General features: G+C 35.1%; 1 protein-coding gene across 5 annotated transcripts; it reads left to right on the forward strand.

Moving 5' to 3' along the window:
- Positions 1–1,227: 1,227 nt before the first annotated feature.
- ATSPS4F (Sucrose-phosphate synthase family protein) lies at positions 1,228–24,891 on the forward strand. Of its 5 annotated transcripts, none has more exons than XM_088946634.1 (15): positions 1,228–1,373; positions 1,661–1,938; positions 5,201–5,290; positions 8,682–8,911; positions 11,795–11,858; positions 12,491–12,705; positions 13,149–13,629; positions 15,239–15,370; positions 15,908–16,039; positions 17,915–18,091; positions 19,013–19,066; positions 19,179–19,241; positions 21,068–21,913; positions 22,963–23,090; positions 24,411–24,891. In XM_088946634.1, exons 1-15 carry the CDS (start codon positions 1,241–1,243, stop codon positions 24,688–24,690), a joined length of 3,303 nt encoding a protein of 1,100 aa, XP_088802760.1. In that variant the 5' UTR covers positions 1,228–1,240; the 3' UTR covers positions 24,691–24,891. The 5 variants fall into 5 exon arrangements, with proteins under 5 accessions (XP_088802760.1, XP_088802764.1, XP_088802762.1 ...); XM_088946636.1 differs by having other exon boundaries at positions 1,253–1,373; positions 1,653–1,938; XM_088946635.1 differs by having other exon boundaries at positions 1,331–1,373; positions 1,497–1,938.
- Positions 24,892–25,223: the final 332 nt, after the last annotated feature.

Consider the following 25,223-nt stretch of genomic DNA (forward strand, 5'->3'; position numbering starts at 1 on the left):
TGAGAACTAAATCAACATACTTCTGTTTTCTGCTAATGTCATTCTCTCCTGTAAAGTATTCCCCTACTTGTATCTAATTGCTTTTCTCTTGCTAGTTTCCTGATTTGCATCTATACCCTTAAATCTAAAGTATATATCCTTTTTTCTTATTTGCATCTATACCCTTAAATCTAAAGTATATATCCTTTTTTCTTATTTGCATTTATACCCTTAAATCTAAAGTATATATCCTTTTTCCTTATTTGCATCTATACCCTTAAATCCAAAGTATCCTCTCAAATCTACTTTTGAGTAGGCTGTACAACATGATCTCATGTTTGTTTAGTGGCAAGTTTTTCTCTTTGGTGTAATATTTTTTTTTTCAAAATATTGCATATTAGTTATATTTATACCTCTTATAAAAGGTCTTTGACTCATTCTTAAGAGTGTAATGCTCAGAAAACCTATAATATTGGTGATATATACCTTCTTTTTAATATGAAGTTTTTTTTATCAAAAACATATTACCTAATAAATTTTGATATAAACTAAATGAAGTTTCAAAGAAGAGACTAGAAATAGAGTTTTCTTCTTCTTCATCATCATCAAAGACAAAAAATAAAATAAGATATATATTGGAAAGGGTGAATTTTGAAAACAAAGAAAAAAGAGAAAAAGGTATAAAGCACTATTTTTTTTAATTTTTTTATAAAGGGGACAAATCTTTGTTTATTATTAGCAAGGTTTTTAAAATTGAATCTGCAAACGAACAGGTCAGGGGTCCGGTTCCCATGTCGAACAGTCTAACTGTTCGAACCGAATAGACGGCATGTTCTAACAAAAAAAATAAAAATATTAATAAAATTAGAAAAGATAAAAACGGCCAAACTGTTGAACATTTCGAATGGTTCAACCATCCGGATCAGCGGTTTGCTGACCAAAGCAATGATTTTGGGGGAAATAATGATTATGGGGTAAAACGGAACCGGTCACCTGACTAGTTTCCGGTTTTTCGGTCCAACCGTCAGGTCCGGTCCGATTTTCAAAACCATTATTATTAGTTAAAATGTTTTACAAATTTTGTGTAATTAAAGGATATTTTTGTCTTTTAATTGGAGAAGTGCCCACATCAATCCCCCTTAATTTTTTTTTAATTAATTGCTTGCTTTTGGGTAACGGAAGAATAGATTCACTTTTCCCCATGACTCACATTAATACTGTGTTGGAATTTTGTATGTTTTTTAATATTATTTTTTCTTACATGCTTCAGCATATTATTCAGTTTTTCTTTCAGCTCATCCATTCACAAAATAATGTTCTTCAGCATTATTCACTTCCTCTCACCCATACAAGTCCATGCATGTGGATTGATCATCTCCGAATAAGAATATCTGGTAATTTAGAAAGAAAAATCCGAATCTCCAAATCCTTTGCTTCTTTCTTCTTCTTTTTTTTTTTTTTTTTTTCTTCTACTAATTCATACCGTTGCCTTTAAATCAATGGGCATCCCTCGTTAGCTCCACCTCAGTTCCAATCTCTCTCTCTCTCTCTCCTAACTTTGTTTTGGACCCTGCTTTCTGTCAGCTTTGTTTTTCCTGAACCCAGAAAGAGTGAATTGGTTCAATATAATCAGATTCTGATTTCTCTGTGTGTTTCTTCTCTTAAACGGGGAGAGAGGAAGGAAACATGGCAGGAAATGAGTGGATAAACGGATACTTGGAGGCCATACTCGATGCAGGAATCAGTGCAACCAAGTCGAGAAAGAACGGAGGAGGAGGAGGAGGCCATGACAGAAGCTTCCGGCCGGGAAGAATAAGTAATAGAAAAGAGGAATCAGAAGACAAAGAGAGCAAGGTGGAGGAGACAAATATGAGTTTGTTCAGTCCCACCACCAAATACTTTGTAGAAGAGGTTGTCAACAGCTTTGATGAGTCCGACCTCCACCGCACCTGGATTGCCGTAAGACTTCAATTCCTTCCATTCATTCATTAATATTGTGTTTGGTTTGAGGGAAAAAGTAGGGAAAGAAAGGGAAAGTTTTACAAACATTTCCTTACGTTTCCCACATATGCTGCTGCTTTGACAAGTGGGCAGCTCTTCTTTCATTGGATTGGAACCTACTTATGTTTCACATAATGACAGCAATCCAATGGTCATGAATCTCTCTCTATATATATACCGCTTTTCTTTTCTTTAGAATTGTTCTTTTCTGCTTCTTAATTTGTTTGTTTGTCCTCCTTTCTTTTTCTCTTTTCACTATATGCATGGTAGTGTGGATGCTCCAATTAGTCTGAGACAAGCATCTGATTCTGATTTTTGTATGTGTCCATGCAACACTGCTCTATATGTGATTTCAAAAGTTGGATTTCAGTAAACCATCCTCACACCATCCTCATACCACTTGCATAAGTGTATTGAGAATGTCTCCTAATGAATAAAAACATATAAATACAGAGATATTTTATTGGGAGAATGACTGAATCTGATCTCCTTCTCTTAAATTTGCCCTAACCTGTATCTCAAAGATATTTTATTGGGAGAATGACTGATCAATCCAGGTCAAATTTTTTTAGCCCCACGGTACAAGGGAGATGAACCCTGACTGTGAATTAAAGCCAAATTCACGAAGAGGATGCGGTTTATAGGGGGCTACTAGTAGAGTATAGAAGGCTGTAATTCAGAATTCTTCATTGGGTTGCAGAGTACTTAACCCTATTTTGTTAAAAGTAATTATTGGTCAATTAGGACAATAATTATTTTTAACTATTAATTAAATTAAATCTAATCCTCGGTTAAATAATTGTTAAAAAAACGAAAATAAATGAAAAAAAAAAACTTCTTTTATTCTCTTCCAACCTAAAGGTTCCAAAATCTTCAGATTCAGATGAAGGGATAATCATCACACAATTTTCATTTTAGCATGTTTAAATGGAAGGATAATATAATAAATGAAAAAATAAAAAATGTTCATCTCCCAACTATAGATCTCTGACAGGACGTCTCTAGAGGTTTAGATAATAACCCCAAGAATAATAAAATTAATATAGAACTCCCAAAACTACCATTGAAGAATAAGCGTTAATTAAGCACTTTTATGCCTTCAAATTACCATCTACTTGACAGTTGAGTTGACACTACCTTCTCTCCAGGAGAGGGGCTTTTGACTATTAATTAAATTGGCATCAGATTCTGAATGATGAAGTGAGGTATGGTTGTTGGGTTTATTCCAGATTGACTGCAAGACATTGCACCTTCATTTTTTATTTTTAGGGCCATTTGCTCAGTTGAATAAGATTGTGGAGTTAGTTGATTGATGCTGTGTGCCTTTTATGGGGCAGATGCTGGAATCAGGACCACTCATTCCATTTAGGTTGGCACTAAACCACCCATCCAATGGACAATCTAAGAGGGTGGCCCACCAATTGAATGGACTAGAATGAAACATAGGTTTTGGATGGAGATAAAGAAGCCTTCCACAATGTTCCACTCCTCACCCTTTATTCCTCCAATAAAAGTAGAGACAAAAAAATTTAAAAACCTTATTGCCCCCTCTCTGATAGGGTATCTTAAATCAAATGGTTTAAGGTTTGGCTAGGTTTAGTTAGAGGGCCCACAGGGTCCCTAATCTGATTGACAAGTCTTCAGTTGCTCACAGAAATTGGTGGGTTGACGGTTCTTCAACTGGTAAATTTAGGGGAATTCAAATGACCATTCGGCCCCTTGAAAATTTTTAATTTGATGAAACATAGAATTTGGAATTTGTTGAAAAAAAAAACGAATTTGGAATTTACTAGATCCACCCTATCAATTTTGCAAATTTCAAATGACTACTACTCCATAGCTATTTTCTAAGGTTTTTAAAATTGGATCGGACAAGTAACCATTTTGGGTCCAGTTCTCAAATCGAGCAGTCTAACCGTTCAGACCAAACAAACGATCCACTCTAACAAAAAATAAAAATAAAGAAATAAAAAAACAAAAAACAGTCAAAAATCATTGTCTGAATCGATGATTCGACTGCCCAAGTCAGTGGTTCATTGATCAAATCAACAGTTTTTGATCAAAAAACGATTTTGGAATGAAACGGAACCGGCCAAGTGATTGGTCCCAGTTTTTCTGGCCCAGTCCGATATTGAAAACACTGGCTATTTCTATTTCTTCTAGATTGCCAAAGAATAATTTTTTGTTCAATTTTACTCCATTGCAGCATGGTCCTAAAAAACTGTACCCTAAGACTAGTTGATTTGCACCCCTCAATTCCATCACCAGTTACAGTTTTATTGGATCCAAATACAAACTTAAGTAATATTTACCCTTATATTTTCTCTAAAAAGTTTCAGTTGTTGGTAATTTATATATAGAAAACCTAGGATGAAAATTCAAACAATTCTCTATTGAATTAATTTCGGAACTCATATTATAAATCTTCATGCAAAAGAATGAATTCCTTGTTTAAGCAATGCAAGTTTGTAAAGATCTCTCTCTCTAGCATATGCTTTCTTATGTGTTGAGTTGTAATTAAGGTTGCTTTTGGAAAAAAAAAAAAACTTTAGAATTTGTTTTTCAAAGCCCAAAATTACAAAACCCCAATTTAGGTTTTATGCTTTGGGGGTGTTTTGGCTAAAGGGATTGTTTTGTTTTTACAAGCAACTCTTACCAAACACTCAAAATACCTTTTTGCCGATATTTGTTTCCAACAGCCAGGTTCAAAGTGTCCGTTCATACACCCCAATATAAGGGGTGTATCGATACTTTGAACCATATGCTCAATATTTTTTTTTATTGGGGTAGATTGTAGGCCTCCTATCTACCCTCTGAAATAAGTCAAAAGCCCAAAACACTCATATTTCGTGCTTATACATATCCAACGATACAGACTAATACTTGACGAAATTTTAAACCTTGCCCATGGAAATTAAGTCTCAGTTTAGAAGGAGTATAAATATAAATATATACTGTATAAAAACATGCAAAATAATACAAAATATAAGGTTTTACACTTTATAAATTTATCTTTGCACTCCTTCCAAAATGAGCTTAACTAAATTATTCTATTTGCATTTCTTGTTGTTTTGTTCATTCCATAATCCAACTACAAAGAAGGAAAGGAAAAAGGGAAGGGAGGTGAAATTCACGTGAAGTTAGAGCCTTTATGGTTAGTTCATAGAGCAAAAATGAAGATATCTGATCATATATACATCTCGTGACATTGGAACTGCAGGTAATTGCAACAAGGAATACACGTGAACGCAATAACAGACTTGAGAATATGTGCTGGAGAATATGGCATCTTGTTCGTAAAAAGAAACAGGTCTCTCTCTCTCTCTCTCTCTATCTATATATATATATATGTGTGTGTGACATTTTGATACCTCATTCACAAGTTGGGTAGGCTGGGCTGGGTCTAGGACTCAACCCAGACCCAACCCTAGGAATTTGGCCCCAAACCCAAGCTCAGACCAAGCATGAGGTCAAGCTTGAACGGTCTAATCTAGGCCTAATACACATTGAAATTTGATGCACTTGGGTTAGGTTCAAGAATGGACTAGGCTTGGATTAGTCAATCAAACCACACTAAAAATTGGTATAAATGTATATGTATGCATGTACCCATATATGTATGGTTTACCAAAAAAGTTTGCATGCAAAATGTGTGTCTATATATGCATGTATATAGTTGGACCAAGCTTAGATAAGGTAAGGCTAGGTTCAGGCTACCTAAGTGTTAGGCCCAAGCCCAGGTCAAAAAATGAAAAAGGTCCAAACTTATAGCCTTAGGGCCTGACTGAGGGCCAAAAATCTAAGCCCAGCTCATGTAAAATTGCATGTTGGTTCAGTCGAGGCTCAGGTTAGGCCTGACCAAGTTGCACCCCCACTCACTCATAGATGTTTGGCACCCAAGTTGACTGTTTGTAAAAATAAAAATAAAATAAAATAAAATAAAAACATGCATAGAAAGGTCCCAAATAGCTTAAGTTGATTGTTTTTTCCAGACATCCAACGTTTTCATGGAATCTTAAATACATAGGAAATAGAGCATGGTGTTTGATAACACTTTTCAGACGTCTAAGTTTTGAAATATGGTTCAAAATATCGATACGTATCGTATGAGGAGCTTTCCAATATGCCCCTACAGAAGGTGTATCGGGGTTTTGACTGGTTCAGGGGTAGGACAGACCTTTAACTGCCCCCTCTGAATCAGATTTGAAAAAACTACTGATATAGGCGTATCAATATTTTGAACCTTGGTTTCAAAATTTTGCTTTTTAGACTGCATGAGTGTTTGGGTTTAGGTATTATTAGAGGATTTGAAACATAAATTCAAATCCGAAATGGTAAGACCTGGTTTCATGTCTTATCAAAATCAGATGTATTTCAAACATTATAAAACGATGCTAATGCCCTCATTACCATCATCTATTTAATAATAATAATAATAATAATAATAATAATAATAATAATAATAATAATAATAATAATAATAATAATAATAAATATTATTTCATAATATAAAAATATTATACAATAACAATATTTATCATTATTTAAATAATAAATGGCATCATTTTAATTTAAATAAATAATAATATTTAGTCTTAATAATTACATAGTAATATGAATATTTAATAATATGTTTATTAATAATAATTGAAATATTTATTATTATTTAAATAAGAAATCGTTACTTATTTCAAAAATCATAATATTTGTTTATTGATAAAATACTATTTTATTTAATATTCTTTTTAATTTTATTTTTATTATTTATAAAATTAACAAATTGGTTATTTCTAAAGGTAAAATAGTAAACCTCATAATTTCAGATGTTGGAGAATTGCTCAAACTCAAATATTATCTTTTGAGAGCCTTTAAAAAGTAGAAAATCATTTCTAATTCTTTTCATATTTCAGAATTGAATGTCTCTAATTCTTTAGATTTATCAAACGCCACCTAAAGAAATACTACTGAATATTTTATTTTAATTTCAAACATGTAATTGAAAGTTGAAAAGTATAAAGCTTTTCAACAAGTTGTAAGCGTGGCCTTATGGTTCACCATGAATCTTTCACGGACTTGTTTACTCTTTCTTTTATAATAGGAGAAAAAGTTTTATCAAAGCGAAATTGATAATGTGGCGTTTACATGGAGTCAAAATAGGAAAAGTTATCAAACCCTGCTTTGGTGGTGTGACCTTTAAAAAGACACACAATAAATAAAACTAAATTAGGATCAGGGCCCACCTTATTGTCTTTAGTAGGGCTGCAACTTGGGCTGGATTAGCCCGAACTGAATCTGAAAAGTCATGTTGGGTTAGGTCTGTTTAGGGTTAAGTCCTATCATGCTTCATTTTTTGTATTTAAATATATCAATTATTTTAAGTTAAAAGTACAAATTTTTAAAGACATGATTATTATTTACTTTTTACATATAATAATGCTAATTGCTAAAATATGAATTGATAGGAAACACTTATTTAGGTAAATGTAATTATTCATATTCTTTTATTTCTCAATTAAAAAAAAGAATGATCATTTTAGCATGAAAAAATTTATTATTAAAATGAGCATTTTTGTCCCATTCAAGTGTTGGAAACTTCCCCTAGTAGAAAAGTTATTTATCTATCTAAGAGATAGGTATCACTTATCCGGATAAGTGATACTTGGGAAAATAAACTTTTCCTATTCCCCACATTAATTTGAAAGAAGAACATGAGATTCTTGGTCAATGAGAATCATAATCTCATTGACCAACTTCTCCCCCCCCCCTCTCAAAATCCAAAAAAAGATAAGAGAAAATAAATACTTTAATAAAGGAAGTAGAGAAGTGAGGCAAATTGGATTAGGGTTAGGATTGGGGTTTTATAGGTTAATTGACCTCAAGTCCTAAACCCAACCTATCCTGGCCTGCACCCTTAGTCTGTAAGGTGGTGACATCCAAATGTTGTGCTAATAAAAGTAATTCTAGATCTTCTACAAACAAGACATCTAGAATGCAATAGAAAACCAAATTAGGAGCAAAACACATCAGCAACCTATATTGTTGTTAGATACAGATGGTTGCACATCAAATCAGTTTTTTCTTACGCATTAAATCAAAATTTTGACCAAAAATCATGTTAGAGATATTACATGATCTATTTATTTTTATATTGATTCATATTTTATAATGTATGTTTACCATTAAAGACTTTAACAACATTAAAAATCTAAATGTGATGTTTTGATTCATCGTGCATTCACATTTGAGTTATGTTGCAACAATTTGCATAGAATGCAAATAGATTTTGCCTTAATTTAAATTTCTGAATCATAATCAAATCCAAATGATTTTTTTACCAATATTTACCATTTCTAAAATAAAGAAATAACCTTAGATACAATTTTATTTGAGCAATTGATAGAGGAGAGCAAATCAGCCCCCCCTACAAGATTGCCCCCCACAACGTCCCACAACACATCCCGGTTGTGTATTAGAAACATCTCTCGATGATGATATCAGAAATGATATCATTATTGGAAAATGTTCATAATACACGGTGAGGATGTGCTGTGGGACGTTGTGGGGGGCAATCTGGGGGGTTGATTTGAACTCTTTGACAGAGTGCTAACCAAAGACCAAAACCATGACGAAATGGGCTTAATCAATCTTATTAAATTTAAATTGCAAACAACTATAAAAGACTTGAATTGTGTTGGCTGCAGATTGAATGGGATGATGCACAGAGGCTTGCAAAGCGGCGCATTGAGAGAGAGCAAGGGCGAAATGATGCTGCAGAGGACTTGTCTGAGCTTTCTGAAGGGGAGAAGGAGAAAGGGGGAGCAAATAACCAAAATGACCAGTCAGTAAGTGATAAAATTCCTCGAATCAATTCCGATATGCAGATATGGCCAGATGACGACAAGTCCAAGCGCCTATACATTGTCTTAATCAGGTAACCTCTGTTATTATTTTATGCATGGTTTTCAAAATTGGACCGGACCGGACGATTCGACTAGAAAAACCGAGAATTGGTCAGGTGATTGATTCTGTTTTTCCCTAAAATTGATTTTTTTTTTATCAAAAATCATTGATTTTGGTCAGTAAACCATTGGCCCGGGTGGTTAATCGTTCGAACGGTTTTGACCATTTTTTTTTTAATTTTTTTAACTTTTTAAATTTTATTTTTTCTTGTAAAAACAGATCAACCATTTGGTTTGAATGATCAAACCGTTCGACACAGAAACCAGACCCCTGACCGATTTATTCTTTGGGTTAGTTTTAAAAACCTTGATTTTATGTGTTTAAATGAATAATTTTTCAATGGTTTAGTTATCCAACCCCATTTAAGATATGACTAATTAGGGCCGGATCGGATCAAATTGGATACACTTATATCCGAATTTGATTCATGAAATAAAGATAAAATTGCTGAAAGATATATAAACGTGCCGAGAGCACAACATCCAACCGTACTTCAGTAATTAGGGGTGCAATTCGGATTGGCCCAAGTTAGCATTTTATATTACTTCGGGCTGGGTTTATTTAAATTTAGTCCAACCTGAGCTCATCCAAGCTGCACCCCTACGGGAACATCTTCCCATGAATTTAACATCTCCTATATTGTTGTGCTCTCAGTGTATTCGTACCCGTTCTGTCTTTATCAGAATCAGAATCAATTTATATCTATCTAATATTTATTACTACAAAGAATCATGTTCTTCCATGGAGTCTCAGACTTTTCTTTTTCATTTTTATCTTAACCCTTCTTTGTTCCCCATCTCTTTTCACTTTTGGGAAAAGAATTGGCTGTTTAAAATTCAATAGCCTCGGTTCAGCCTGTCAACTGGCTCTCTCACATGAGGTCAGAAAACCCTATTGACAACCCAGGTTGTCTAATGATAGCCAAAGGTTTCACCCATTTTCTAGTCTTTAGTCAAATTCAGCTGTATTTTTTTCTCTTAGATGATGACACATGTCACATGATGGTTAGTATATAGGTTTCGACTATGATACTAGAAAGACAAAATACCTAAAATTGCTTTTGGAAACGATGCAAATGGAGTGTAAATCCTTGTTCAACGTAAATTTACACTCTGGTTCATTTTTACTTGTGTTTGGCAACATTACATTTATGCATTAACAAATAACAAACCAATGTATATTTACATTGACAATAAGATGTAAAAGTATATCAATAAAAAAAAAAGTAAATTTGCATTCAAGTGGACTTTTGATAAAAAAAAAAAAAAAACATATGCTTTATTGAATTTCACGTTTGTATCCATTACAGTTATGTTTGGTAAGAAGGTAAATTTGTCAGTTTAAAACTAACCCAACTTTACAATTTATATGAACCATTTTACACTCCACATATTTGCGTTTACACTTATTTGCATCATTTCCAAGCTCAGCCTAAAGAACTTATAACAAATCAACTACTATCATAAAAGTGGTAATCAATCAGATGGTTATTTATCAAATTCACCAAGGGATGGTGGCATTTGAATGGTCAAAGCCCTTCCAACATCATAGTTTTTTTTTTTCATATTTTAAAACAAAGCCTCAAAATAAGAGGATTTTTTCAAACATGTGGCTAGGCTTTTCACTTAACAAAAATGCTAGGTAAATTTTAACTAGATAAAAAATATTTAAATTTGTGTGGGCCCCAATTTGTCTCTAAAATCGAGTTCTTTCTTACTATTACATCCTTTAATCACAAATTACAGCTAATTTAGGAGGCAGTCTACAATGTGAATAGTTTTTCTTTTTTTTTTTTCTCTTGTTGCTAGTTTTAAAAACAAATAAAAAACCATCTGGTTTAATTTGAAAACAGATTGTTTTTCAAAACAAAAACACAAAAGAAATGCTCTTGGTTGTGTATGTGTTTTTGTTTTCAAAACTGAAACCAAAAACATGTCCTTGAATTTCTAGTTTCAAAAACATGTATGTATCTGGTTATTTAATATCATGTTCCATAAATCATACAATTTCTACATTATAAAATTTGTTTTTGTTTTTAAAAAGCAGTTTTTTATGGATCCAAAAACATTTATTGCTTTTGAAACAAAACCAACTTATTTATTTCTTTGAAAACAAAATTAAAGGTCAAGAACATGTTTTTATTTATTTTTTGTTGATATGGTAATTTGAAAAACAAATGAAATCAATACTAATCAAATGCCCCCTTAGTTTCCTAATTCAAATAAAACCCCAACAAGGATAATATCAAGACATTACACAAGTTTGTCTTCCCATCTTTAAATAAAGCCTATTGTTTAATTACAAATCTTACCTAACTTAGGGGGTGACAAGATGAATTTTTTGTTTTCATTTGTTTTTGGTCTCCACATCAGCAAAAATAATAAAACATGTTATTGAACTCTGTTTTTGTTTTCTAAGGAAAAAACAAGTTGGTTTTGTTTCAAAAAACAATATATCTTTTTGGAACCAACAAAATAATGATTTTTAAAATAAAAACAAATTTTCCAGTATAGAAATTATATGATTTATGGAATATGTGTTAAATAATCAGAAGAAAAATGTTTTTAAAACCAGATTCAAGAACATGCTTTTGTTTCAGTTTTGAAAACAAAACACACACACACAACCAAAAACATATTTTTCATGCTTTTGCTTTAAGAAACAATCTGTTTTCAAACCAAATGGTTTTGATTTTTTTTGGAACGGGCAACAAAAAAAGCAATTCATGTTATAGAACGCCCCTTAATCTCTTAAAATCAAATAAAGAAATCCAGATAAAATGCTCGAACACTTACAAGAAGCCTAATTATTATTATTATTATTAAAGCAATTTTTTTTATATTGTTAATCTTAGCTTACATGGATTGGTGCGTGGAGAAAACATGGAACTAGGAAGAGATTCAGACACTGGTGGACAGGTAACTATTCTTCCCGGATTCATTCCCCTCTCACCACTTCACCTTTTCTCTTCTATCTCTTTTTTTTTTTTTTTTTTTTTTTTTTCTGTTTGGAGGATTCACGAGTTCATTACTTCATTATTTGTTTCCTTCTCTCCTCCTCCTTCTTCTTCTTTAATTTTAATTGTATAATTCAAGGCTGTGTTTGGTTCTTCAGAAAATAAGAAAGAGAAAGTTTATAGGAATTTGTTAATATATATCATAAGAATATTCCTTAAAGGTTTTCTCACTAATTTAATGATAAATCAGAGAATTTCTGAAATGCCACGTTATCATGAGAATGGGTAAATTAATAATTACATCTTAATATATTTTGACTAAAAACCAAAGCATGAGTATGAATAGGTGAATTGCCCACAACGTGTGTAGACTAAAAACTGTCTTAACAGCCTGTGCTGTTGGGTCCCAACAGCCAAAGTTAACAGGTTAAAAACATGGAAAATTTGGACTAAGCACAATTTTAGATTTAGAATGTTGTCCACCTGCTGGACTGAATCCAGACCATAGAAAGACAGACTATAAGGCCCATTGGGCTTGATCTCAATGTTCGTTATATTCATCTAATCAAATATGAATTTCTTGGTGGTGAGCAGGTGAAGTATGTGGTAGAGCTGGCTAGGGCTCTAGCCAACACCAGAGGCATCTATCGTGTTGACCTCTTAACTCGCCAGATCTCCTCTCCAGATGTAGACTCTAGCTATGGTGAGCCCATTGAAATGTTGTCAGGCCCATCTGATGCCGATGATCAGGTTGAGGGTGATAGTTGCGGGGCCTACATAATTCGAATCCCATGCGGACCTCGTGATAAGTATGTGCATCCTCTCTTAAGGGTTATTTTTGGGCACTAATTAGGCCCACGTTAAACATTAGTGGGCTATGTAGGCCCATGTTTCCCTAAATGATCTGTTAAACCCAAAAGATAAAAATGGCTTTTACCATAGAAAGTACATACCGTATAGATCTGTTAATGGGCTGGGCTTCCGCCAATTCAAATTTTAGCAAAAGCTCAACTCAAGCGTAGCCCGGACAAGGTCTAAACAAACTGTTTGTTTAAGGTGTGAACTACATTTGAGAGAAATAAGGTATGGAACAAAATGATGTGGTTCCCACTTTATATGAGAGAGCGCGGTGGTGCAAATTTTGCATCAGTTTTTTAGATATAAAACTTGCACTGTCAATAAATGCAAATTTTGCATCAGATAAAAATGCAAATTATAAGTACAAACAAATAGATGTAAAACTATGTGACAGGTACATGCCAAAGGAGTCACTCTGGCCTCACATATCAGAGTTTGTTGACGGGGCACTGGCCCACATTGCCAACGTGGCAAGAGCCCTAGGGGAACAAGTAGATGGAGGGAAGCCAATGTGGCCCTATGTGATTCATGGCCACTATGCCGACGCCGGAGAGGTGGCAGCACACTTGGCCGGGGCCTTGAACGTTCCTATGGTGCTGACGGGGCACTCGCTCGGGCGGAACAAGTTTGAGCAGCTATTGAAACAAGGCAGGCTGTCCAAGGAGGACATCAATTCAACATATAAGATAATGAGGAGGATTGAAGCTGAGGAGTTGGGACTAGATGCTGCTGAAATGGTGGTCACTAGCACAAGGCAAGAGATAGAAGAGCAATGGGGTCTGTATGATGGGTTTGATATAAAGTTGGAAAGGAAGCTTAGGGTGAGAAGGAGAAGGGGAGTCAGTTGTTTTGGTCGCTACATGCCTCGTATGGTGGTATGAACACTCTCTTCCCTTCCATCTCTGCAACTTTTTTTTCTTAGACAGAAACCAACTTTCCCACATTCCATGGGCATCAAGGATGTGATTTATACAAATTCCAAATTTTGGGTTGCCAAAAGTGTGTTCGGATCTCCTACCCACAAGGACCCTATACACACCTCAATATAGCCACACAAGAACATCTCACATATTTACCTATTACTATTCATGAGGAGAATACAGCTGCAATGTGCTGAGTAGTAGGTGTGGGTAGGAGATCTGGATTGGCTAAAAGCAGCCCAAATATATGGGAATGTTCTTTTGTAACTAATGTTGTTAGGACACGGACCAGACTAAAAACTTGAATGCTCATGGGGACATAATTTTCTCATTTAACTGGACAGTTAATCCATTCAAACCATCATTTAACTGAGATCAAATCAGCCCCCACAAGATTTCCCCCCATAATGTACCACAGCAAATTCCTGCCATGTATTGGGAACATCTCCCAATGATGACTTCATCATTTCTGATATTATTATCGGGAGATGTTCCCAATACATGGCGGGAATATGCTGTAGGATGTTGTGGGGGCTGATTTGAACTCTATTTAACTGGGACCTAAAGATAACCAGTTCCCAGTGTTCATGGTCTGAGAATTTGGTACTGGTTGTGAAGTATCTTCTTAGCTTGTACCTTTTTGCTTCAACAAAGAAAAATGGAGTTCAACACTTCAACCCACATGCAATGGTTCAGAAAAAAGAAAAACCTTGTTTGTGGATCTAGCTAGATGGGTGCTCTCAATTTTGTCAGTCTTTGGACTGGACCTTATTGTCAGACCACCAAGTTGGGCTTCTGGCGCTAAATTTAAATATATTTAAAGTATATGATATTTTAAATTATATACATTATATGGAAAAATTTATGCTACCAGAAAAATTTTAAGTATTTTTTTTTCTGACATTATGTTTTTTCTAGTATCATAGTCGAATCCTATATTTGTATATCCCCCAAATTTTCTGGTCTAATGAAGGTTTGGTTGGTTGGGCTGAAGACGAAATCTAGGCCCAAGCCCATATGTTTGTGGACTAGGTTAGAAATGAGAACACTTAGCCACTATTGAGATAGGTAGTCAAATCAATTTTTATGCTGCCAAATAGTTAGAAATGTTGACCTGGTCAAATCTACCCTACATAGTGAAATACATGTATTAAAATCTTCCACAACTTGTAATATTTACTGTTCCAAGCTAATGTTATAAGCAATAGCTTTAAAGATAATTTGGAACTGGAAAAATCTATGAGTTTTGATAAAAATCCATTTGATTGGTTATCACTTTTATGATAAAATCCATTTGTTGGTTGTAAGCTTTTTCATATCTTGTCTTTCAGGCACCATAGTTGAACCCTTTAGAATTATTTGCTTTTTAATTTGTTTTTGGATTTTTAATTGAATTGAAAGGTCAAACCGGAGATTTGAACCATCAACCTTTGACCCAGTGTCAAAAAACGGTTTTGTATCCGGTTCGAATCTGACAACATTGGTTGTTCTTACTTAGTAGCCTAGTGAAATGACTATTTGATATGAACTTTGTCTGTAGTAATGAATCTATCTCTGTTATTAGGTCATACCACCAGGAATGGATTTCAGCTATGTTACAATGCAAGAATCATTAGAAGGAGATGGGGATTTCACATCGTTGATCAGCTCAGACAGGAACCAGACCAAAAGAAACTTGCCTCCTATATTGTCCGAGGTTGTATACATTTTCCAACCTTATTTAATTTGGTATTTTTGTATTATTTCTTGAAATATGGCTTAATTATTTACCAAGTTCAACGTATCGATACTCTTAATTATCTAATATTATTAAAGGAAAGCTCTTAGACTAAATGATAGTTACCTTCACTATCAAAAGGTTAGTGGTAATCATATCCACTAAAAAGAAAAGGAAAAAAATAAAAAAAAAAGACTCATTTAAAATAATGTGGGATCCATAAAGTGGGTTATCATTTAGAAATAAAACTTGATTTAAATAAAATAACAAATTTATATATCAAAAAATATCAAATAAAATAATAATCTAAATTTACAGTATAAAATATGGGTGTCAAACAAAATTTATCAGAATACATAAATAAAAACAAATCAGAATACCAACCTCGTATTTAATATGATGGTCATTCTCTAATAACAGAATTAAAATAGTCACTCTTATTATTTAACCTATCGGTATGTGAAAATTTCTGCTCTGGATCATTCTAATTTTACTTTTATGAATCATGTTTTACAGATAATGCGATTTTTTACAAATCCTCACAAGCCTATGATACTGGCGTTGTCTCGTCCGGACCCTAAGAAGAATGTCACCACTTTGTTGAAGGCTTTTGGGGAATGTCATCCCCTCCGGGAGCTTGCAAATTTGGTAATAACACTAAGTACTCCTTTCTATTTAGGAATGACAATGGGGTGGGTTCGAGGTGGGATCATATTCTCTGGACCCGAATCCCCGAAATTTTTTTAGATAATAGATTTTTTTGAAAAATAAATTTACTTAAAATAAATAGAGATTTTAAATTATAAATAATGTTTTAAATATGTTTTATATATTCGGGGTCAAGGCGGGGTGGAGACCTCAATCCCATCCCCGACCCCATCAGGTTCCTGTACCATTCCTATTTCTGTTCAATCTTTACAAATAATGGATTTAAAGCCAATTTGTTTTTACTTTTAGAGTTCATACTGAAGTATAATATTACTTTAATCGGAAAATCTATGCTGCTGGAAAGATATGATATCATATATAATTCATAACAGCTTTGATCAATCAAAACCATTCCATAAGTTTTAATAAATAGCACCTGATTGGTTATCACTTTTATAATATTGATGGATTAGTTACAAGTTTTTGTGGTATCATAGTCCAACCCTACTTGTGCATTATTGATGTAGAAAGTGTTTCTACTTTTTCTCATGGGCCCTTAAATCATTTCTTTTTGGTCTGACCCGTTTCCTTTAATTTGTAATAAGTTACATCTTTACAATGGTGTTATAGATAGTTTTCTCTACATGTGATTTTAATCTTAGTCTATTTTCTCTCATTTTTATTATCTATATTTGATTCATCTAGAATTAGCAATTGATGGTTATGGAAGACAAAATATCTTAACTTAAAAAAAAAAAAAGATTCTCATGTTTCAAAGCACACTACACCCTATTGCCTTCAAATACACTCGTTTATTAATTTCACTTGAAAATCAGTAAGGGAACGTTTGGTTCACAGGAATAGGGGTCTGGAATTGGAATCGGAATGAGTCATTTTGATTCCAATTGTTTGGTTGGATGGAATCGGAATCGGAATCCCATTCTCATTCCTGCTAGAATGGCATTTCCTCTCCTTCCCCAGGGAATGAAATCCCATTCTAACTTATTCCAATTCCAATTCCTGTCTGAACCAAATAGACTACGGGAATAGATCATTTGGTTCTGATTCAAAGGAATTTTGATTCCAATTTCAATCCTGACTCTGATTACAAACCAAACAATCCTAAATTTCAAATTCCAGTATCTTGGAATACATCACACCATCACACTTCCACGGCACAAGACATCACCAAGGATGTGGTGAATTCCAAAATGCACAATTTCAAGAACACCACTGTGGGGCTGAGTAAACTGAAACACATTGGGCGTGGGTTGAAACCATGGCACATAACAAGTCTAAGGGTCCATTTGGTTCACAGTCAGAATCAGAGTCAAAATCCTTTGGAACCGGAATCAAAATGATCTAATCCCATAGTCTATTTGGTTCATACAGGAATCAAAATGATAATTGGAATAAGCTGGAATGGGATTTCCTTCCAAGGTCATTCCCTCAAATAGAGGAATGTCATTTCACCAAAAATGGGAATAGGATTCTAATTCTGCCCAATCAAACAGTTGAAATTGGAATGATCTAATATGATTCCAATTTCAGACTCCTATTCCTACAAACCAAACAGGCCCTAAGTTATCCCAAGTTCCATAAAACTTGAGCACTGGGCTGAGGACAGCCCAGCCCCCTAGTCTACTAGTAATAGACCTATTCACGAGCTGGGCTTTAGGCCCATTAGAATTTTGACAAAAGCCAAGCCCGAGCTTGGCCATGAACAGGTTTAACTAGTAGGCTAGGAAGAAAATGTAATTTCAGATTTGTGAAGTAGATTGAATAATAAAAAACCCAATCTGAAGGGGCTGTAATTGAATTATTTCTGCCTCTGTTACTTTATTAACTCGAGGATTGTTAATATTGTTGTGGTAGACTCTGGTACTAGGAAACAGAGATGACATAGAGGAGATGTCTAGCAGCAGCTCAGGTGTTCTCACGACAGTTCTCAAGCTCATTGACAAGTATGACTTGTACGGCCAGGTGGCATACCCCAAGCATCACAAGCAATCTGACGTCCCAGAAATATACCGTTTGGCTGCCAAGAGCAAGGTATTATATTTACAATACGCATAGTACACAGGGGATCACTACCCCCTTTCCCACCGAATTCTGAGTAGGATCAAAATCAAATTGATCAAACAACTTTTTATGAATTTGGGCCTACCTCAAGCACTCAATGGGCCCCCAAAATTAAAAGTTTTACTTTCTCTGCCAAATGTTATATCTACATTCTATTGGAATAGAAACCAAACTTAGCACCAATGGAAGTGCTGCAAATGGATCCAATCAAATCGGATCTTATCCATCATATTTATATCGAATTGAATTTGTACGCAATATTAAATAATATAAATAAATTAAATTAAAATTTATTAAAATATTATATAATATTAATAAAATAAACTAAAAATGACTTTAATATTATATTTCATGAACAAAATCAATTTAAAATTACTTGTATAAATGCTATATAAATTATTAATAAATGCTATATAAATTTTAAGTATATATGAACACATATATTAAAATCTGATTATCGAATTGGATAGAGTAGACCCATGCTTCATCCAATTATAAACTGATGAAATTCACACAATTGGATACCATTTGCAGCTCTACACCAAAGTAAGGGTGCAACTTTTGTGGGTTAGGGTTGGGATTTTGTCAAATTTTCAATGAACCCAACTCGAAACAGTGTAAACTATTATCTCGGGCCAATCCGACTTGCAGTACTACACCAAAGTGAATGATATGTTTTGGGAAACAAAAACAACTGCTATATCAGCAAAATCAATACAATTTTGCTGATGTGGCAATTATTTTTGCTATAAAAAACAAAACCATTCACATGGGTGAATACCCCTTTGGCCTTCGTGTTTCTTATTTATTTATTTATTTATTTACTTTTAGCTTGATGGTAGTTCAGCAATTAGAACTAATACATCTTCCACTGATCTGTATCTGTTGTAGGGTATTTTCATCAATCCGGCCCTAGTAGAACCTTTTGGTCTCACTCTCATTGAGGTACCTTACAAATAGGATGTGATTATGGGGATTTTAATGTCTTAAATTGAATTGGCTAATGCTCTATGTGCTTTAGGTTTGTAACTAAAGCAAGTTCGTCATTGTTTTACAGGCAACTGCTTATGGGCTTCCTGTTGTTGCCACTAAAAATGGAGGCCCCGTGGATATCCACAAGGTAAGACCTTCTCAAAAGCCCCACTCTGCAATGTGAACTCCAAAAAAAAAAAAAAAAAAAATAGAGCTGTCAATGGATCGAGTCTGGTTCAGGATAGGGTGGGTCAGCCCCAAAACCAAATCTATAAAACAAACCTAGAACCAAAACAAATTATTAATCCGGATAATTGTGTCTGGCATAATTGCTTATCAAGTTTACCCCCTTTTAGACATAAAATATAACAATATTACAAGAAAACAACATGAACCGGTCCTACCCAATTATTTTACTTTAACTGATACATGTTTTATTTTATTTTATTTTTTGTTTTTAAATTTTAGTTTTATATACATGCATTCATACATACACTCTAGGGGCCCTAGAATCACTCTAGGGGTCATAAAAATGATTGAGAATGAGAAAAGAGAGAGAAATCCCAATGAATCACTCCAAGGGCTCATAGAATCACTCTATACACTAAGGGAGCTTTTAAGAAATCTTCATTCATTCATTTACTACCCTAAAAAAGAAGAGAATACATCTATTTATAGAGTGAATTGTAGGCCCAGAACATGTTCACCATAATTACAAAAAGTGTTTGTCTTGTGCATTAAGAAACACAATAATTTTCTATCTATTAATGCAAATAAATAAAAAATTGAAATACAAGCATTATTAAGTAATATTAAGTTATAGGAACTGTTGGGGAAGATGGGGTCACTGTAACTTAGGAGGAGAAGCTCTGAGGCGTGTCTGAAGACACTGTCTTTAGAACGTTATTTGCCCCCATTCAGTTTTACTGAGTTTGCTATTAGGTTACAGGCAAATTCGTTCACAGGATACAACAGAGCCTTGGGCGAGAATCTGCAACGAGCAAAGTTGAAGAGTCTCCAAATAAACCTTCTGTGAGACTGTAGCAGACCGGACTGAGAGAGAGAGATAGTGAATTTCGAAATTGTGTTTTCGGAGTCTGATTCATGCTCCTTAAATAACTTGTGAAGAGGTATGAGGAAAAGGTAGGTGCTGGTTTAGAGAAGGCACCTTGAATAGTCACAATTTCAACCATTGTGACTGTTTAAAAAGTTGTTAACAGTTGGTGACTGTTAACTTTGAATTATGCATCTTGATCATACCTGACTGAATCGTGACCGTTGATCTCATCAATGGTGATCAACGGTCATCAACGAGCAAAGTGCGCCTCTAAAGCGCCTCATTGCGCCACACACACGTGCACACATGCATGCGTGCACGTTGTGCGGTATCGAATCCCCATACTCTCCTCTACTAATTCTAAGGAGTGTAAATCAACTCCTATTGAAATATTGAAAACAAAACTTATAATTTTCTAATGTGGGACAAGTTAAAAACTGGGTTTTTGTAAGAGAAAAACTTATTTTGTTATTATTATTATTTTTTTAAACAAGTGTACATGTGCAATTTCTCATGTAATTGACCAATCAAATTCATTGAATTTAATCTCTTATGAGATTAAAATCCAACACCAACAAGATGCTATAACTCAAGTCCACATTGGGCTGGACAAAATGACAAAAATACCCCGGACCAGATCAGTCCAAGCATACAAAAATGTAAAAAATTTAAGAAAATTCCAAATTTCATTCTTCAGCTCCTGATTACCAGACCCATCAATAGCTTTTAGGCCATATCTGTTATCGGATAAACTGATGTTACACTAGATGGTAGGTACCCACATCATTTCAATTCAACTTTTGAGTTACAAACCTATACACCCCATCAATTGGTCCAAATTGAAGTGGGTTTGACCTTGAAAGCAATTGGCCAAACTACAAAAATATTGAATCTAATGGTGGAGTTTCTTAATTCAGGCTCTTTGCAACGGCCTTCTTGTAGACCCACATGACCAGAAGGCAATCGCAGATGCCCTACTCAAGCTCGTTTCAGACAAAGCCCTCTGGCTCGAATGTCGCAGAAATGGCCTCAAGAACATCCATCGCTTCTCGTGGCCGGAGCACTGTCGTAACTACCTCTCCCATGTCGAACACTGTAGGAATCGGCATCCCACCACCCACCACCTTGAGGTTGTCCCAAGCGTTGCCGAAGAACCCATGAGCGACTCACTCAAGGACATCGACGATCTCTCCCTGAAATTCTCCATTGATGCAGACTTCAAGTTGAATGGAGAACTTGATGCTGCTGCTCGACAGAAGGAGCTCATCGATGCCTTGACCCGTCGTCGCCCTTACAATGGCGCGGTTAGCATCAGTCATGGCCCGGGCAGGCGGCAAAGGCTTTATGTAATCGCTGTAGATTGCTACGACGTCAACGGAGGAGGAGGTATGGCCAACTGCTTACCGGTGATCATCAAGAATGTGGCGGCAGCAGCAGGTGGCCCCGGTCGGACCGGTTTTGTGTTGTCGACTGGTTCCACACTTGCAGAGACGTTGGAGATGTTGAGATGTTGTCAGTTGGAGGCAGGGGATTTCGATGCATTGATTTGCAGTAGTGGGAGTGTGATGTGTTACCCGTGGAGAGACTTGGGAGCTGACGTGGACTATGCGGCCCACGTGGAGTACAAGTGGCCTAGTGACAATGTGCGAGCAACGGTCAGGAGGCTTGCCAGGATGGATGGTGGGGCCGAGGATGATGTGGCGGAATTTCTCCAGGGGTGCAGCTCTCGTTGCCTTTCTTATTTGGTAAAACCAGGAGCCAAGGTAAGAATTACTTTTGGAAGTCTTTTTTATATACCGAGTGTTTCATAGTTTATATATATATATATATATATATATATATATATATATATATATATATATATATATATATATATATATATATATATATATATATATTGTTTTTTCAAAATTGGCTCACAGGGTCAGTTTTAGACTTACCTGACCCCTGAAAGTGCCCAAATTCTGAAACACCCCTTATTATTTCATGTTGAAGTTTTGGAGAGTTACCAGGACACAAGGTTCAAAGTATCCATATATGCTGATATGTTGGTCGGGTTATATCGGTGTTTTTTTTCATATTTTATTTATTTTTTTAAAACCAGTTGAGAGGGATTGATTTAAGCCCCAACTACCTTCTGAACCATGGTCTGACCCGATACAACTTCTATAGAGACATATCAGGAAGTCATCAGCACCATACCTATTGTGTCAATACTTTAAATCTTGCCAAGACAATATGATATACCTGATATAGAGCGTATCCCCTAAATCCATAACCCCCAACCGGAATTCATTTCCAAATCTTCACTACAACCAACAGCAAGGCTTTATCAACCGACTAATTGGCAGTTGATACCTTGTTATAGTAAGTATTGAATATGTCAGAAAGATATAATACCAAAAAAACTTATAACCAATCAATTTGCATCATAAATGTGATAACCAATATATTTCTGGTATCATATCTCTTTAGCATCTTAATTCTTAGAAGGTTGATGGGTTGGGTTAGATTGGAACTAGCCCATCAACCTATACATAACTTGGGCTTCAATCTTGGGGATGGACCACGTCCGGGCCCAAAATATCTGCATGAGTCCTAACCCCAGAGGCAACGAGATTAGATCCCAGACAACTTTCGTGTACCTAAAAATAGTTTAACAAAGAAGAATCCAATGAGAATTTGAGTGAAATACCAATTGATTGGTCATCAATTATTAGGTATCATATATTTTCTGTACCAAATAGTGTTTCAGTTTGCTAACTTTGGGTACCAAATTGACAAATTGTGGAACTCTTTGTTTGGGTGGCAGACAAGGAGGATCGATGATTTGCGCCAAAAGCTACGAATGCGAGGCTTCCGATGCAATCTTGTATACACGCGTGCCTCTACGCAGTTAAATGTAGTTCCTTTGTTCGCATCAAGGGCGCAGGCCCTAAGGTTTGTTTTCTTTTCCTGGGGCCCATAACTTTGCCACCTGTCCCAGATTAGGATGATCATGGCCCATCGTTCAACCGTCCCCCTTTGAAGATTAATTGGATCAGACGGTCTGACAACATCAATCCTGCTAGTTTTTGGTGTAAACTCTATCTTTGTTGGACCCAGCCAATGGTGGGTCTTAATCTCTAGGGGGTTCACTTCATTCGAGTCCAACCTATCAAATGGACCTGGTAACAAGTAAGGTCCAAGCCCAGATTGAGTCTATTCACATAAAACGGAGGCCTAAGCCTAACATGACTCTAGACCCAAGTCCGTACATAGGCTTTGTTAAGGAATTTCACAAAATTTGTTATGAAAATTCTCTCAATTTCTATCAAACCAAATACGGCTTTAGGGGCCATTTGATAACGAATGAAGTGGATGAACTAAATGATTTAAGGTTCCTTTGTTTTGTGGAAATACGGTTTGGAATTGGAAATCGAATGGTCCATTCTGATTCATTTGTTTGGTTTCTGATGGAATGGCATTCCTCCATTTGATGGAATTGTCATTTCTTCTCAACCCCCCCACCCCCTCCTCCCCCTTGGGAATTAGAATCCATTTCAGCCAATTTCATTTTGATTCTGATTGTCATGAATCAAACAGGTGAACGAATAAACAATTCTGATTCTAATTCCTACTATGAAACAAAGGAACCCTTAATGTTTTTTTTTTTTTGTCTTATAGTGCATAAAATAATTAAAAAATATAATACCCGAGCATATAGTAATTACCCCAACTTTAATAGCTTCACCCATTAAGTAGCTCACAACCTTTTTAATAGCACTAGTGTAAGAGCATGTGCAATGCATGTATGCAAATAAGTATTAATCAAATATGATATATGGCATTTAGATGTAACATTTGTGTGTGAACAAACTTCAGGATTTATGCTTTTAAAGCCCAAAAGCACAAAGTTAAATTATAATATTTTTAAAAACAACTGTTACCAAACACTCAAAGCACTTTTGGTAGGCTTTTCACCAAAAGACAGTGATAAGTCTCAGTCATTCATTCAGTCACTTCACCTGTTAAACGATCCCCTCCTGAAATGCCTGAGCTTGCCACTGAGCCCAGCTCAAATGTAGTGAGCTTCATGTCCAGCCTAGAAGCCAACTAGCTAGGTTGCAAAACTTCAATAAATATGAATTTTGGGCCCAAGTATGAAATATGGGCCTAAAAATGCAAAATAAACACCTAGCCCAGCCCAACCCTAAATTTCACATAATAAGCAGTTATATTCACTGATAGAAAATCACTTCTACTTGATGTGCATTACAGGTACCTTTCAATTCGGTGGGGTATTGATATGTCCAAAGTAGCTGTATTTGTAGGAGAGAAAGGAGACACAGACTATGAAGATCTGCTTGTGGGCCTCCACAAAACCTTGATTTTGAGAGGTTGTGTAGAGAATGGAAGTGAAAAGCTCCTTCGCATTGAGGAAGAGAGTTATAAACGGGAAGATGTGGTTCCACAAGAAAGCCCTAACATAGTATTTTTAGAAGAGGGCTATGGTGCTAACCGCATTTCAAGCGCTCTACAAACTCTTGGGTTCAATTGATTCAAGGTTCAAAATATCGATTCAAAGTATCATACATATCAGTTTTTGAATACACAGATACACTAAATACTGGGAATTAGGACACATGACCATTTTTGAGGGGCAATGCCCTTCTTAGAGATGTCATGGCTCAATTCTTGAAACTTAAAAATAAAAATCAAAGTATAGTGCCCCTTTGAATTGTGCAATACACAATTTTTTTTCATATCACATGTATCAACACCTTGAAACTTGAAGCTATGTTTGGTTTGAAGGAAAAAGTAGGGAAAGGAAGGAAAAGGCAGGAAAGTCTATACAAGGTTTGTAAAGGTTTCTCTTCCTTTCCCTTCTTTTCCCTACCTTTTCCTACAAACCGAACTAATCCTGAATTGATTGACTCTTTTTTCTTATATCAAATGTGCTATTTAAAATAGGGAAAATTTCTTAAACTACCCTTATGGTTTAGCTATTTGACTAACTCTACCCTTACTATTTACATATTATCTTAAAGTACCATTGTTTCTAACAATTGAAATAATCATTAAGTACGAAGG

This window comes from Nelumbo lutea, chromosome 5 (genome assembly GCF_056320005.1).
Source record: "Nelumbo lutea isolate HS-2025 chromosome 5, American lotus-T2T, whole genome shotgun sequence".
In the NCBI taxonomy this organism is placed as follows: domain Eukaryota; kingdom Viridiplantae; phylum Streptophyta; class Magnoliopsida; order Proteales; family Nelumbonaceae; genus Nelumbo; species Nelumbo lutea.

Bases quoted from the DNA above. Each gene is read 5' to 3' on its own strand.
- ATSPS4F (XM_088946634.1), top strand. From the start codon at position 1,241: ATGCTTCAGCATATTATTCAGTTTTTCTTTCAGCTCATCCATTCACAA. The intron at 18,092-19,012 runs GTATTATATTTA...TATCTGTTGTAG, and splicing joins GTTTGGCTGCCAAGAGCAAG to GGTATTTTCATCAATCCGGC. The intron at 19,067-19,178 runs GTACCTTACAAA...ATTGTTTTACAG, and splicing joins TTGGTCTCACTCTCATTGAG to GCAACTGCTTATGGGCTTCC.